The 16,282-nt window shown below is 44.7% G+C and overlaps 1 protein-coding gene across 1 annotated transcript in view; it reads left to right on the top strand.

The window, feature by feature from the left end:
- The first annotated feature begins 15,322 nt into the window (after positions 1-15,322).
- slc24a2 (solute carrier family 24 member 2) overlaps positions 15,323-16,282 on the top strand; it is a 290,313-nt gene continuing 289,353 nt past the window's right edge. The window contains exon 1 of the mRNA XM_060841993.1: positions 15,323-16,255. Coding sequence (XP_060697976.1) covers positions 15,323-16,255 — 933 coding nt within the window. The remainder of the gene's footprint in view (positions 16,256-16,282) is intronic.

Raw genomic sequence — 16,282 nt, 5'->3', positions numbered from 1 at the left:
TCATGATTGAATGTTGGATGCTGCATGATGCACAACTTGGATTTTTTTCCCCCCTTCAGTAGGAATAAAGTCCACAGTGTGTCAGAGTAGGGAGCTGAGTGATGAGGAAGAAATAGCTAAGAAGTCAGTAATACTCCAAGAATTATTTGCGAGATGTGGGTTTTGTTGCAAAACCAACATTTATTGCTCATCCTAATTGGCACATTTTTTTGAACCACTGCAGTTTGTGATGAGAGCACACACACGTCCTGTGAGGAAAGAATCCTGAGCATTGGTTGTTTTCCACCTTATGTCCGAAACATTGATTCTCCTGCTCTTGGATGTTGCCTGACCTGCTGTGCTTTTCCAGCACCGCACTCTCGACTCTGAGCTCCAGCACCTGCAGTCTTCACTTTCTCCTTATTGGGCCCCAGTCCTGATTGTTGCATACTGTAGACATGGTGTGCTGGGAGTGAATGGAGTTGAATGTTTTTATGATGGTGAATGAGGTGCCAATAAAACAAGTTGTGTTTCTTTGGATGGTACCGAGTTTCTTGAGTGTCATTGGAGATGCACTTAATCCAGACAAGTGGCGAGTATTGCATTAGAATCTGAACTTGTGTCTTGTAGATGCGCGGTGAGTCAGGAAGTGATTCTCTCATAGCTCTGCTTTTGTATTTATTTAGCCACTGTATTTATATGACTGGCCTTTTCCAGTTCCTTGTGAATTCTAACCCCCAGGCTGTAAATGATGGACTGTTCATGTGACTTGGTAAAGGGATGCCAGCCTCTGTGCAGTTACCTCAACCACTATCTTCCTTTATGCCAGCCAGGGGATAGATTAGATTAGATTAGGTTCTCTACAGTGTGGAAACAAGCCCTTCGGCCCAACTAGTCCATACCGACCCTCCGAAGAGTAACCCACCCAGACCCATTTCCCTTTTGAATGATGCACCTAAATTTGGGCAGTTTAGCATGGCCAATTCACCTGACCTGGACATCTTTGGACTGTGGGAGGATACCGGAGCATCCAGAGGAAACCCATGCAAATTCCACACAGACAGTTGCCCGAGGCTGGAATTGAACCTAGGACCCTGGTGCTGTGAGGCAGCAGTGCTAACCACTGAGCCACCGTGCCACCCATAGTTTTCCCAATTCCTATTGACTTCAATTTTCCTTGATGCCACTTGGACAAGTGCTGCTTTAATGTTAAAAGCAATTTCTCAAGTCATCTCGAGGGTTCAACCCTTTTGACCATGTTTAGACAAAATATCAGTAGGTCATTATTTTGTTGAATTAGTGTCACTGAATAGCACTGCTGTCCACAATTCCATTGGTTAGCTGATAAATGAGCTTAAAGCTAATGGAGTAATAATTAGCTGGAATTAATTTGTCCTGATTTTTGTGAACTGGATTTTTCCGAAGTAACTTCCCAATGAATTAGGTCAACATGTTGTATTGGAACACCTTGTTGTATTGGAACACCTCGCCTAGAGCAGTGGTTAGTTCTGACACTCAAACCTTCATCACTGCAGCCAGAATGTTACTGGGCCCCAAAACCTTTGTTGTGCTCAGCCATTCCTTTAGTGTATAGAAGGTTGAAGACTGTTTTCTGTGATGATGGGCCTTCCGGTGAAGACTAAGATGGATCTATCGCTGGACGCTTCTTGCGGAAGATGGTTTCGGTTTTGTCTTTTGCAAGGACATCCCATGCTCCGCCATCTTGTATGGTGTCATTGTTCATGGAACCTCCTCTTCACAATAGTTGCTTAATTGCCCACTAACACTCATGATCATTTTGAAATGAAGTCCCACTCCTAGATCTGAGCACAAAATTCTATTCTATCAGTCCTGTGTGAAACAGGGCAGGTCCTGCAATGATGGTATGTTGCCTTTTGGATGGGATGTTAAATTAGTGCCAGCTTTATGCTCTCAGTTGAATGTAGAATGTCTCCCAACGTTATTTTGAAGACAGCAAAATTTCCTTCTCTAATGTTGCCAATTAACATCACTGGTCATTATCATATTGCTTATTTTGAGAGGGTTAGGCTTAATGTGCAAACTGCCACATCTCCTAGATTACAGCAATGAAAAAGTATTTAATCAGCTGTAAAGTACTTTGGGACTTGAAGGTGGAAGAGAGATGCAAGTCTTTTGTTTATGACTGAGTGACACAGAACTGCAAAGCATTGATCTGCTCACTGGGCTGTAATATAATTAGCTCGGTCTATGCTATGCTGCATATATCAATTATTATGCATGTAGTCCATGCAGTAAAACACAGCAAAACATAATAGTTTGTGTTAACCACAGAAACCTGTTCATTGTTTTCTGTTACCCTGAGCCCACCAGACTGGTAAACTGGGGACTATAGGTTATTTGATTATGTCCTTTTCTTTATGTCACAGCAGGGAGTAGTAGGGCTCAAATATCAGCATTTTCTTGAGTGGTTCAAGAGAAAGATGCTGGTTGTACTGATTCATCAACTGAGAGAAGGAAATAGATGACCATCAGAAGGAGATTTTCTTGCCCACATCTAAACCTCGTGTTAAGATTTGGTATTGAGAATTCCCAAGGCTAAAGGCCCCTGACTGTGCCACCTCTCTCCGCTAGTGAGTTTGCAAGGCAGGACAGGACATAACAAGGCTGGTGATGGAGCAGACTGAGATGCTTGTTTTATTTATTCACTGGGTGTAGGTGGCACTGGCTAAGGCAGCATTTGTTGTGCATGCAAAAGTGGGAGTATGCTTTATTGACACATTGGGAGGCAGGTACACCAACTGGATCCTTTCAAATCCAAGAAAGGACATTCTGGATTATATTGAAGTTAAGTATCACTCTGTGTGATTATGTCAGGTTATTGCTGGACTTGTCCCTGGAACAGCTCTGAAAATGTGTTGCTGGTTAAAGCACAGCAGGTTAGGCAGCATCCAAGGAACAGGAAATTCGACGTTTCGGGCCAGAGCCCTTCATCAGGAATGAGGAGAGGGTGCCAGGCAGGCTAAGATAAAAGGTAGGGAGGAGGGACTTGGGGGAGGGGCGATGGAGATGTGATAGGTGGAAGGAGGTCAAAGTGAGGGTGATAGGCCGGAGTGGGGTGGGGGCGGAGAGGTCAGGAAGAGGATTGCAGGTTAGGAGGGCGGTGCTGAGTTGAGGGAACCAACTGAGACAAGGTGGGGGGAGGGGAAATGAGGAAACTGGAGAAATCTGAGTTCATTCCTTGTGGTTGGAGGGTTCCCAGGCGGAAGATGAGGCGCTCTTCCTCCAACCGTCGTGTTGTTATGTTCTGCCGATGGAAGAGTCCAAGGACCTGCATGTCCTCGGTGGAGTGGGAGGAAGAGTTAAAGTGTTGAGCCACGGGGTGGTTGGGTTGGTTGGTCCGGGCGTCCTAGAGGTGTTCCCTGAAGCGTTCCGCAAGTAGGTGGCCCGTCTCCCCAATATAGAGGAGGCCACATTGGGTGCAGCGGATGCAATAGATGATGTGTGTGGAGGTGCAGGTGAATTTGTGGCAGATATGGAAGGATCCCTTGGGGCCTTGGAGGGAAGTAAGGGAGGAGGTGTGGGCGCAAGTTTTACATTTCCTGCGGTTGCAGGGGAAGGACCCTTTAGTCCAAGAACTTTATATTACTGCACCACCTGTTTCTACCTCCTGCCCAAAATCCACAAATCTGACTGCCCCAGCCGACCCATTGTCTCAGCCTGCTCCTGCCCCACCGAACTCATCTCCGCGTACCTCGACACGGTTCTGTCCCCTTTAGTCCAAGAACTTTATATTACTCCACCGCATCTCCTCCACTTCCCACTCCTCCGCCCTTAAGCTCCGCTCCTCCAACCGCCACCAAGACAGAACCCCACTGGTTCTCACCTACCACCCCACCAACCTCCGTATACAGCGTATCATCCGCCGTCATTTCCGCCACCTCCAAACGGACCCCACCACCAGGGATATATTTCCCTCCCCTCCCCTATCAGCGTTCCGCAAAGACCACTCCCTTCGTGACTCCCTCGTCAGGTCCACACCCCCCACCAACCCAACCTCCACTCCCGGCATCTTCCCCTGCAACTGCAGGAAATGTAAAACTTGCGCCCACACCTCCTCCCTCACTTCCCTCCAAGGCCCCAAGGGATCCTTCCATATCCGCCACAAATTCACCTGCACCTCCACACACATCATCTATTGCATCCGCTGCACCCGATGTGGCCTCCTCTATATTGAGGAGATGGGCCGCCTACTTGCGGAACGCTTCAGGGAACACCTCTGGGACGCCCGGACCAACCAACCCAACCACCCCGTGGCTCAACACTTTAACTCTCCCTCCCACTCCACTGAGGATATGCAGGTCCTTGGACTCTTCCATCGGCAGAACATAACAACACGACGGTTGGAGGAAGAGCGCCTCATCCTCCGCCTGGGAACCCTCCAACCGCAAGGAATGAACTCAGATTTCTCCAGTTTCCTCATTTCCCCTCCCCCCACCTTGTCTCAGTCGGTTCCCTCAACTCAGCACCGCCCTCCTAACCTGCAATCTTCTTCCTGACCTCTCCGCCCCCACCCCACTCCGGCCTATCACCCTCACCTTGACCTCCTTCCACCTATCACATCTCCATCGCCCCTCCCCCAAGTCCCTCCTCCCTACCTTTTATCTTAGCCTGCCGGCACATTCTCCTCATTCCTGATGAAGGGCTCTGGCCCAAAACATCGAACTTCCTGTTCCTTGGATGCTGCCTAACCTGCTGTGCTTTAACCAGCAACACATTTTCAGCTCTGATCTCCAGCATCTGCAGACCTCACTTTTTACTCGAAGATTTCCTGGAACAGCTCTCCCAATCTTGGCACAGATCCCCATATAAATATGTCTTTCTCACATTCAAATCCGGTGCTTATCTCAATTCAAGGTGAACATCCCATCTTATTCTTCTTTTGCTTTTGTGCTGTAGTATGACTGCGCTGACTGGCTGGCTTCCTGGGCCATTTCAGTGAACAGTCAAAAGCAATACACATTTTTATTGGTTTGAACTCATACAAAAACCATACCAGGGATGGTTAGCAAACTTCCTTCCCAAATGGTCATCGGCATACTGGTGGTTTCATGGTTGCCCTTACTAACACAAGCACTTCTTCCAGGTCCATAAACTTAATAGAATTTAATTTCACCAGCTGCCATGATGAAATGAGGACTCATGTGTCCATCTCATTAGACCAAGTCACTGAATTACTAATCCAGTGTAACCACAATGTTACTACACCCACTATTGGTAGTTTTGAATAAGAAGAACAGATGGCCCTTTATAAACTCTTTCTTCTATAAAGACCAATGTTCTTTGCCTACACTCTTCTCCATTGTTATGCTGTTCTTCTCTATGTAGCTGAACACCAAAATGTAAATATTTTTTGAATGTGGTCCATGTGCAATATTTTTATTTTTACCATTTTATTGCCAACAATTCTGCGTGGGTTTTCTCCGGGTGCTCTGGTTTCCTCCCATAGTCAGGTCAGGTGAATTGGCCATGCTAAATTGTCCCATAGTGTTAGGTGCATTAGTCAGAGAGAAATGGGTCTGGGTGGGTTACTCTTCGGAGGGTTGGTATGGACTTGTTGGGCCGAAGGGCCTGTTTCCACACTGTAGGGAATCTAAAAAAAATGTTGAGAGTTTGATTTTCAAGTGGTGAGTTACTCTTGTGTTTCTTGATTGAATGAGATTTGGGGCAGAGAGCTTACAACTGTTTGTCTGAGATTCCTAATGAATAGGGCAGGTGCAATGGCTAGCTGAATGGTTTCATTACCATCCTTCTAGAATAGGGGATGGAGTGTGGCCTAAATATGCCAAGGATCCAGAAGGCCATGCATGTTCAGTCAAACCCATTACTGTCTGCCTGCCTGGTCCTGATGGTTTCTGGCAAATTTAAAATTATTTCCTCAGAGGACATGATATTCCTATTGTGATACCATCATGAGAACCGAATGCTGCATTCTTTATGTTTATGTGTGTCCTCCGACTGGAGGACACATACCAACAGGCTGACTGATTTACTTCAGCGCACGGCATTGGATATCTGAGATTTATGAACTTCCACCAGGAATTCTGACCTCCAGACAGACGGTATAGCAGACACAGTAAACCAACCTAGATCTGCAAGTCTGTGACAAGTACAAACTTACTTTACTCAACAGTAACCTATGGATCATCTGCATGTTCTCTAATAGTTTATTAAGAACATCCTCTGGCTGTTAATCTGTATGTATGGAAAATGAGAATCTCGATCAGCAGACTATACAAACACTACAATTGCATAGTATTCTCCGTGACGTTGCCCGTCTGCGCACCTGGGTGCTTATTCTTCATTTGGATAATGTGACCTGACATAAACATTACCTACAAGCTGTCACTTAGGGTAAAGCCTCCAGGTTTGCCAGCGTTAATTCCTCCCATGCTTCTCTGGCAGATGATCTCCAATTCAATCCTGTCAAATAGGTCAAGGAATCCATACTTGGTTCCATTTCAACTGCAGGATCCTTAATGTCAATTGAAGAACACTTTGTCCTGGAGGCAGAATACTCATGCTGCTTTCATGCTGTTTCAATGCAAGTTTACTTAGCATCTTTCTATATCTTGTGTGGCTTCACTTTAAAGCATATGCTTCAGAAACTGGATTTTGGAATTCTTGCCTGGCATCCAAATTGCAACACCTCAGCACAATAAATTACTCCAAATGAACCCAGAAGTTGCTGGAAAAGCTCAGCAGGCCTGGCAGTATCTGTGAAGAGAAATCAGAATTCACATTTCGGGTCCAGTGACCCTTCCTCAGAAGGAGGACCTGAAATGAATGCATAGAAAAACTGTGCTTGTGAAGTGACCGAGTAAATTATTGTAAAAACCAAAAGACCTTTGGATGCTGTAAATCAGAAACAAAACTGAGGTTGCTGGAAAAGCTCAGCAGGCCTGGCAGTATCTGTGAAGAGAAATCAGAGTTCACATTTCAGGTCCGGTGACCCTTCCTCAGAATGAGGCCCAGATACGTGAACTCTGACTTCCCTCCACAGATGCTGCCAGACCTGCTCTGAGCTTTGACAGCAATTTCTGTTTTTGTTTCTGATTTCCAGCATCCCACAGTTCTTTCAGTTTTACAATAATTTACTCGGTCACTTCACAATTGCGGTTTTCTATGCATTCTCATTAATGTGATGTACAAGATTCTTCAATTTACCTTTTTTTGAAAGTACTGTACTGGCTAATTCCCCCTTACCCTGAATTGCTTCTCTATGAAAACTGTAAGAGGAGGTGCAAGAGATAGAAGACATTGGTAAGGTTGACTTCCTTTCATATCTCACAAGAGCAGGTGTATATCGTGCATGTTCATTTGCGTTCACTCTAACCCATTTGGTGATACTCTTGCCTTTGAGACAAAGAATAGTAGTTCAAGTCTTTGCAAGCATTTCATCTTACAATCTATCATCACAGCCATACTGTGGGAGTACAGAATGCATTACAAAAATGAAAATTTGTAATAAAACAATGTCTGCATGTTTTACTTTTTTTGGATGAACATTACCGAGGAACAATGTTCAAAGAAGAGCAGACAGTTGTCATTCCTCCCTGAATCAGCAACGTGCAAAACAGCTTTACTAATTATTCATCACCGTTGGATTTTGTGTAAGGAAAATGACTGCTATTTTCATGTGCACATCAACTGCTCCTGCAATGCAACATTGTAAAATGTATGCAAAGTAACTAGCAAGGTTTCTGATGCATAGCAAGGTGCTACATAAATGCAAATCTTTCTTCTTTACATTGCACATACCTTTCAGTTTCTTGAGGCTAGCCTTTTTTTGGGCATTACTTCCAGTTGACTGTCCATAGATACTGAGGTAATGTTTCAAAATGATTCCAATATGATTCAATTCAGAAGAAAAGTCATATTGAACTTGAAACATTAAAATATATGCGTTCAAGGTAAGCGGGGAAAGATTGAAAAGAGACCTAAGGGGCAACATTTTCACACAGAGAGTGGTACATATATGGAATGAGCTGCCAGAGGAAGTGGTAAAGGAAAGTGCAATTATAACATTTAAAAGACATTTGGGCGATTACATGGAAAGGAAAGATTTAGAGGGAAATAGGACAAATGCAGGCAAATTGGATTAGTCTAGTTCAGGAAACCTGGTCAGCAGGGATGAGTTGGGCCAAAGGGCCTGTTTCTGTGCTGTATGACAAATCTTTTACATTTTATTTTGAATCTTTCATGCCTCTACCTTGACTCCACAATCACCGAATGAGGCTACTGCTAATGACCACATCCATCATAATTTTAAGTACCACTGCAATAGAATACATCTTTTAAATAAAGAGTTAGATAGAAAAGATAAAGTTAACTGGGCGCCTCAGTATTAATATTAAACCTCAAGCACAAAACATTGTACACACCTGTTGCCAAAATTAGATCCTCCACAGTGGGCACAGGAGAGTGGGAAAATCTGCAGGTGAAGAAAGGAATCCTTCCTTCCCAAGTAAAACCATATTGAAATGTCAAGGTCATGTTATTAGACTCATCCCTTTTCACTTCATACTTCTTTCTCCCTTATGATCAAGTCATAAATCAGGCTGATGAATCATTAAATCAAGGATATTTGACCTGAGTCCAGATTTCCTCCTTTCTTTTGCATCATACATTGCTGACAAAAAAAAAATCAAGCATCAACGTTTTGGTAGAACAGGCAATTCCAGCCCAAGTGCTGATAATAGTCATCGGGCTACCATCAGACAGCTTTTGACAATAACTTGTCACTAAGTTGCACTGGTCAGCATTAGATGGATTCCACTGGGACATCCCTTCCTTAACCAGAGATGATTTTACCATAACGGTGATCCCTGTATTGATACCTTTTGATTCCCATTTTGGAATATGGGGCAGAATGCCGAATTTGTGGTTTGGGAAGATAACGTGGAGCAGCAATAGTGTTCCCAACCTCTAGGTCAAGAGGCATGGGCTCAATTCCCACTTACTCCAGAGGCATGCCACATACTTGGTTGAACAGGTTGATTAGAAAATATCTAGAAGTCATAATGTTTCCAAATTTAGTCCACCTCTGATCACTAAATGCAGCGTGTATATTTGAAATTCTTGTTCAGAGATCCAGAGAGGTGATGGCCTAATGGTATTTTAGCTGGACTATTAATCCAGAGACCCAGATAATGTTCTAGGTACCTGGTTCAAATTCCACTACATCAGATGATATTTGAAGTCATTATAAAGAAAATCTGGAATTAAGAGTCTAAACATGACCATGAATCATTGTTGATTGTTGGAAAAACCCATCTGGATCATTAATGCCATTTAGGGAAGGAAATTGCCATCCTTGCCCTGGACAATATGTGACTCACTGTCTTTGACTCTTAACTGCCCTCTGGGCAAAAAATGCTGCCTAGTCAGCGACACGGTCATCCTGTGAGTGAAGGCATTCTACACTTATGTGAGGAACAAGAGGATGTCCAGAGTGAGGGTAGGGCGGTTGGTGGATAGTGGAGGCAACTTGTGCCTGGAGTCAGAGGAAGTAGGGGAGGTCCTTATTGAATACTTTGCTTCAGCTTTTGCTACTGAGAGGGACCTTGTCATTTGAGAGGACAGCGTGAAACAGGCTGATATACTCAAACAGGTTAATGTTAAGAAGGACGGTGTGCTGCAAATTTTGAAAAACATAAGGATAGGTAAGTCCCCTGAGTCAGATGGGATATACCCAAGGTAAAAGATTGCTGCGCTTTTGGCGATGATCTTTGCATCCTCACTATCCACCTGAGTGGTGCCAGATGATTGGAATTTGGCAAATACTTTTCCCTTGTTCCAAAAAGGGAATAGGGATAATCTTGGGAATTACTGACAGTCAGTCTTACATCTGTGGTGGATAAATTATTGGAGAGGATTCTAAGAGACGGGATTTATGATTCCTTGGAAAGTCATTGTTTGATTTGAGATAGTTAGTATGGCTTTGTGAGGGGCAAGTCATGCCTCACAAGCCTTTTTGAATTCTTTGAGGATGTGACAAAACACATTGATGAAGATGTGGTGTACATGGATTTTTAGCAAGGCATTTGGTAAGGTTCCCCGTGGTAGGCTTATTGGGAAAATAGGAGGCAAGGAAATTTGGCTATCTGGATGTAGAATTGGCTAGCCAATTGAAGATAGAGGGTGGTAGTGGATGGAAAGTATTCAGCCTGGAGCTTGGTGACCAGTGTTATTCTGCAGGGATCTGTTCTGGGACTCATGCTGTTTTGTGATTTTCATAAATGACTTGGATGAGCAAGTGGAAGGGTGGGTTAGTAAGTTTGCTGATGACAGACAGTTTGCTGGAGTGGTGGATAGTGTGGAGGGCTGTTGTAGGTTGCAACGGAACATTGACAGAATGCAGAGCTGGGCTGACAAGTGACCAATGGCGTCCAACCTGGAAAAGTCTGAAGTGATTCACTTTGGAAGGGTGAATTTGAATGCAGAATACAGAGTTAAAGGCAGAAATCTTAGCATTGTAGAGAAGAGGTATCTTTAGGGACCATGTCCTTAGATCCCTCGAAGTTGCCACCCAAGTAGATAGGGTTGTTAAGAAGGGGTATGGTATGTTGGCTTTCATGAGCAGGGGGAATTGAGTTTAAGAGCCACAAGGTTATGCAGCAGCTCCATGTAGCCCTGGTTAGGCCACACTTGGAATATTGTGTTCAGTTCTGGTTGCCTAATTATAGGAAGGATGTGGAAGCTTTAGAGAGGGTGCAGAGGAGATTTACCAGCACGCTGCCTGGACTGGAGGGCACGTCTTATGGAGAAAGGTTGAGGGAGCTTGGGTTTTCTGATTGGAGCAAAGAAGGGTGAGAGGCGACTTAACAGAGGTGTACAAGATAATAACAGGCATAGATAGAGTGAGTAGTCAGAGACTTTTTCCCCCCAGGGCCGAAATGATGAAGGTCTTTTGCCTGAAACGTCGATTTTACTGCTCCTCGGATGCTGCCTGAACTGCTGTGCTTTTCTAGCACTTCTAATCCAGAAATGGCTATCACGAGGGGACATAATTTTAAGGTGATTGGAGGGAGGAAGGTTTAGGGGAGATGTCAGAGGTAGGTTCTTTGGCAGAGAGTGGTGGGTGTGTGTGTGTGGAAAGCACTGCTAGTGGTGGTAGTAGAGTCAGAGACATTAGGACCTCTTGAGCAACTCTTGGAGAGGCACATGGATGATAGTAAAATGAAGGGTATGTAGGTTAGTCTCATCTTAGTAGGATAAAAGGCTGGCTCAATAGCAAGAGTTGAAGGGCTGGTACTGTTCTATGTATTTTAGAAAGTTATCAAATGAGAATAATTTCTTCAGTATTCCCATTTGCACATTGACTATGCTTAATCATTATGGAATCACGCAGAGTTTGCAAATATTTAACCTGGAGATCCTACAAAAGCCTTAAGAGCGTGTCTTCCATGATTGAACAGCCTTCTTGAGGATTAGATGGAGATTCTTTTTTTTAAAAAAAAAGTAAAGGGGAAGTTATCTTTATAATCACAGAATATGATTCTTCATTGAAAATAATTATACTTTATCTGGAATACTTTACAAACAATTGCTGCAACCATGGTTAGACAGGAGAGAATTGTTTCTCTCTGAAACCTTAAACTGTCAACAATTTGAAAGAATTGCAGATTCAACATACTTGTTAAATATGCAAAGAAACATTTTACTCCTAACATATGAAGGCACTAATATTAATCTTTGAGAATGCAGTTTAAAAGTGTACTGAATTCTGTGAGAAATTCAGTAGCATCCTTCATAACGCCAATTCGTTTACAAGTAACTTCTGTACGATGTTATTTCTGTGCAGTTTCGCGAACACTAATTGCACAGCCTTCCCTTCCAATGCCAAACACCAACCGACAAAATGCTAACAGCAACAAAAAATACAAACCTCGGATCGAGCTCCTGGACAGCTGTGCACAGACCCATCGTGATGAGTCTCATGACCAGCTCATCCCGCATTCAAATGAACAATTATCTATTCTCCCAACAAGCTGCCTTGCAAATTCATCTAAACCAGCATCATTTTCAGTCACTGCAGAATCGCTAATCACAGCTAATGCAGTCCAGTCAGCAAATTAAAAAAAAGTCCTAGCACGTCCAACCTTGCCTACATACTTCTCAGGAGTCTGTAAACACTGTGGGAATGCGCAAAACGCAAGCACATTAAATGCGAACTTTCCTACACTGGTTCTCGTTCAGCATCTGCTACACGGAGCGTTTAAATCCGTTTGCTTTCATTAAATCGCTCAAACATGATTTGCAACGTACCAGGTCGATCAAAAACCGACTGAGGGGTCTACGCTAATAATCTTGTGTGTGTGTGTGAGTGTGAGAGAGAGAGAGAAGCGGCTGCTGTTTGACGCATTCCCATCTTCCTGCTGCCGGGGAGCGATTCTCAGGGAAAAGCTCATCGCTCTGAGGCAGAACCTTGCAGCTCACTCCCAATCCAACTAATGTCCCCTTTTTCGCCCCCTGCACTTGAAATCATACTTTCAAAGACACAATTCTCCAAACGTGCTTTGTGTATTCAAATATGCCGCGTTGGTAACCGTGCCCAGACAAAGATTAATCCCCTTTGGCTTTGCCCATCCAATGCTTGCTTTTTTTTTGACCGGTTCCATCCCAGGATGCTGACTGATATTGATCGTTTTCCAGATGGGTTCACGTGTTATTCCTCCCCCCCCCCCCCCCCAGTGGGTTGTGTAGAGATGAGATGGCGCTGTGTGTCTCCAGAGAAATGGGAATGTGCTGTTGCTAAAGACTGACTGTGTGTGTGTGTGTGTGTGTGTGTGTGAGAGAGAGAGAGAGAGTGAGAGTGCTGTTTGGAGTCAGTCCCCTCGCAGCTCCTCCTAATGGCTGAACATTGGGAACAGCAATACGACTCAAACCAGAGGCGAGCAATCTATACTCCAACTCTCGCCTGCTGCTGAACATCACGGTAAGATTTTCCTTTTATCTTCAGGTTATAAATATCTACAAATGCTAGAATGTAAATACAAGCAAAACACTTGTGGTTTTGTGTCTTCTATCATTTTGTGTTTGAAATTACAGCGCAATGTACAGATTATTTCCGCTCGCTGGCCCTCTGTTAAGGTACACAGTAGAATTTTGGTGCATTTTTTTAAAAGGATCGAACCCACAGCCTTTGAGTTGCTCAAAGCTGAATTTGAAGGTGTTTGAGGACGGCAGAAAATGTGTAGTATCTTCTACCTTTCACCATTAGGAAACGGAACGTAACGAAAGGCAGTCCGCTATGTCAGGGTCATTTTACCTGACTGTCTGTCTGGGCTAACAGTGACATCCAGTTGCCCCCAGCCTGCGGAGCCAGCTCTGACCAGGCACTGAACAGTTCCTTGAATAATCGTCCCGCAGTGAAGCAGTGCGCTCTGTTCCCGGTTTGATTCTATCCCCTCCCTCCCTCTGCCTTTCTGATCTCTCCTCAAAGACAAAAGGGCAAAAGCTTTCCTTATAAAGTGACGTAACTGGAGACTACCAGCAGTTCGAAACAAATTTGAACTGATCGCGAAGCGAATGATTGAGCTTGCAACAGTGCTTGTGTGTGTGTTTACTCTCTGAGCTGATGCTGTTGGCAGCGATGGGGTCAGCGCTGTTTTTTCAGTGGCTTTCGGACTTTACATGATACTCTGCGGCTTTCCCTCCCAGAGATAACAACTGGCGTTCGGAGGCTGCCCTGCCTTCAGCCGCCACCTTATTCATCCCTTCCTCCTCCAAGCCTTGCCTCCAGGTGTTTGGCGTCAGCCGATCTATAATCCAGATCTTCAAAGGCGTTCTGACCTCGGCCAGTCTCCTCGGGCTGCATTGACCAGCAGGGAGGGGTCACTGCACTCAGATTAAAGGCCAAAACCTTGGCTGGCTTTATTTTCCTTTCCAGTTCCAGCGCCTTCCTTTTTCTGTTGAATACGGCTCAACACACACTCTCCAGAGAGGCTCACTTTCCCCGGACCATTACCCAAACTGACCGCTGTCGCTCTCGCACCTGGTAATGTAGAATGGAGACATCCTTTTCATGTTTGATTGCAGTAAATGTTTACATCGTTTAATTCAATTTAATGCTTTTTTAAAAAAGTATTAACTAGTGTAGGTATATAAGTATGTCGATAGATATATCTATGTGCATATGTGTATGTGGATAGATGTACCTACGTGTAGAGAGTGTGTTGCTGGAAAAGTACAGTAGGTCAGGCAGCATCCAAGGAGCAGGAGAATCGACGTTTCAATCAGGAGCCCTTTTTGATGAAGGGATTATGCCCGAAACATCGATTCTCCTGCTCCTCGGATGTTACCTGGCCGCCTGTGCTTATCCAGCAACACACGCTCAACTCTGATCTCCAGCATCTGCAGTGCTCGCTTTCTCCTATATCTGTTTATGTAGATATGTGTGTGTGTGTGTGTAGGTAGATATGTAGAGGTATATTTATGTATAGAGATGTGCGTGTACTGTATATAGGAGACAGGTATATATGCAATGCTTAAGGAGATTGATGATAAGGTATATGTTGGATAGATGTTCCTATGGAGACCGTCTCCTACAAGAAGTCATAGTGAGAGGGGGTAGGTTCGAAACTGAGATGAGGAACTACCTGTCCAGTCATAGGGATGGACAGCATGGAAACAGACCGTTCGGTCCAACTCCTCCATGCGGACCCGATGCTAACCTAATCTCGTCCCATTTGCCAGCACTTGGCCCACGTCCCTCTAAGCCCTTCCTCTTCATGTCCCCACCGAAGTGCCTTTTAAATGGTGTAATTGCACCAGCCTCCACCACTTCCTGGGGCAGCTCCTTAATCTGTCCCTGAGGGTTGGGAATCTGGGTGGAACTCACTGCCCCGGAGTGTGGTGGGGGCAGATTCAGGAAAGAAATCGGTAGGTCTCTGATGAAAAGCGGGATAAAGGGCAGTGGGAGGGAGCAGGCAGGAGAGTGGAACTGAGACTAGGATAAGATCAGCAGTGATCATGTTAGATGGTAGAATGGGTCGAAGGGCTGAATTGCGTACTCCCGCTCCTACTTCCTACGATTGTACAAGAGCTGCTCTATTAACCTTCTATATAGGCCTGTGTTAAGGAGCCTCTTTTAAAATCCAGTCTCACCTTGTTCCCGCAGGAGAGAGGAGTTCGCACATTAGTCCCGCCAGCAGGAGAAAGTCCAAGGTTCATCTTCAGTCTTGTCGTTTGAACAATTCCCTTGCCACGCCATGAAGACAATTGATGCATGAAGAGACTATTCCCATCAATCAAGCTTAAACAGAAGGAGATTTAGATTCGGTGAAGACTAAAGGCTGCCATGGAGTCGAAGAGTCCGCTGCCTGAGGTGATGGAGCCGGCTGGATGTTGCAGGGTCAGCGCCAGGCGAGTGTTCCACAGGCACAAGCAGCAGCTGATGAGGAAGCTGAGACTGCCGCGGATCCTGGCCTTCTCCCTGGGCGTGCTGGCCCTCTGCTCTTTCTCTCTCCTCTTCAGTGCCTTCGCCTGCACGCCAGCCAACCCTGGAAGCCCCCCGCTCAAACGTAGAACTCTGCTGGGTTTCGAGGAGAAACCAAGATTTTCCAAGCTTCAGAATCTCACCCCCAAATCCGACTTTGCTTTGAAGTACCAAGTGCGGGCGCCCATGACATCTTTCAATAATGGAACCCAAGGTGGGGACTATCCTCACGATATCATTTCGCTGGCCCAGAGAAGGAAAGGACTTGTGATACTACATGTCCTAGGCATGATTTATATGTTCGTAGCCTTAGCTATAGTATGTGATGAATTTTTTGTACCCTCATTGACAATTATTACTGATAAACTGCAAATATCTGATGATGTGGCAGGGGCAACTTTCATGGCTGCTGGTGGGTCAGCCCCAGAACTCTTCACGTCTTTAATAGGAGTTTTCATATCTCACAGCAATGTTGGGATTGGGACGATAGTGGGCTCTGCTGTCTTCAACATCCTCTTTGTCATTGGGATGTGCGCTCTATTCTCTAAACAAATCTTGCGCCTCACCTGGTGGCCACTGTTCCGAGATGTGTCCTTTTATATTATTGACCTGATTTTGCTTATACTTTTCTTCCGGAGTAATACCATCGTTTGGTGGGAGAGTGTAATTTTGTTGTCAGCCTATGGAACCTATGTGGTCTTCATGAAGTTCAACGTTGTGCTGGAACGATGGGTCAAAAAGAAATTAACCAGGAACAAAGTGGTGGAGGCAACAGCAACAGAATGTGATGAAAAGGTACAGGTGGTTTAATTTTACAACTAA

This window comes from Hemiscyllium ocellatum, chromosome 2, assembly GCF_020745735.1.
Source record: "Hemiscyllium ocellatum isolate sHemOce1 chromosome 2, sHemOce1.pat.X.cur, whole genome shotgun sequence".
Lineage (NCBI taxonomy): Eukaryota > Metazoa > Chordata > Chondrichthyes > Orectolobiformes > Hemiscylliidae > Hemiscyllium > Hemiscyllium ocellatum.
Note: the sequence above shows the minus strand (reverse complement) of the source record. Positions and strands in the feature narration are given on the sequence as shown.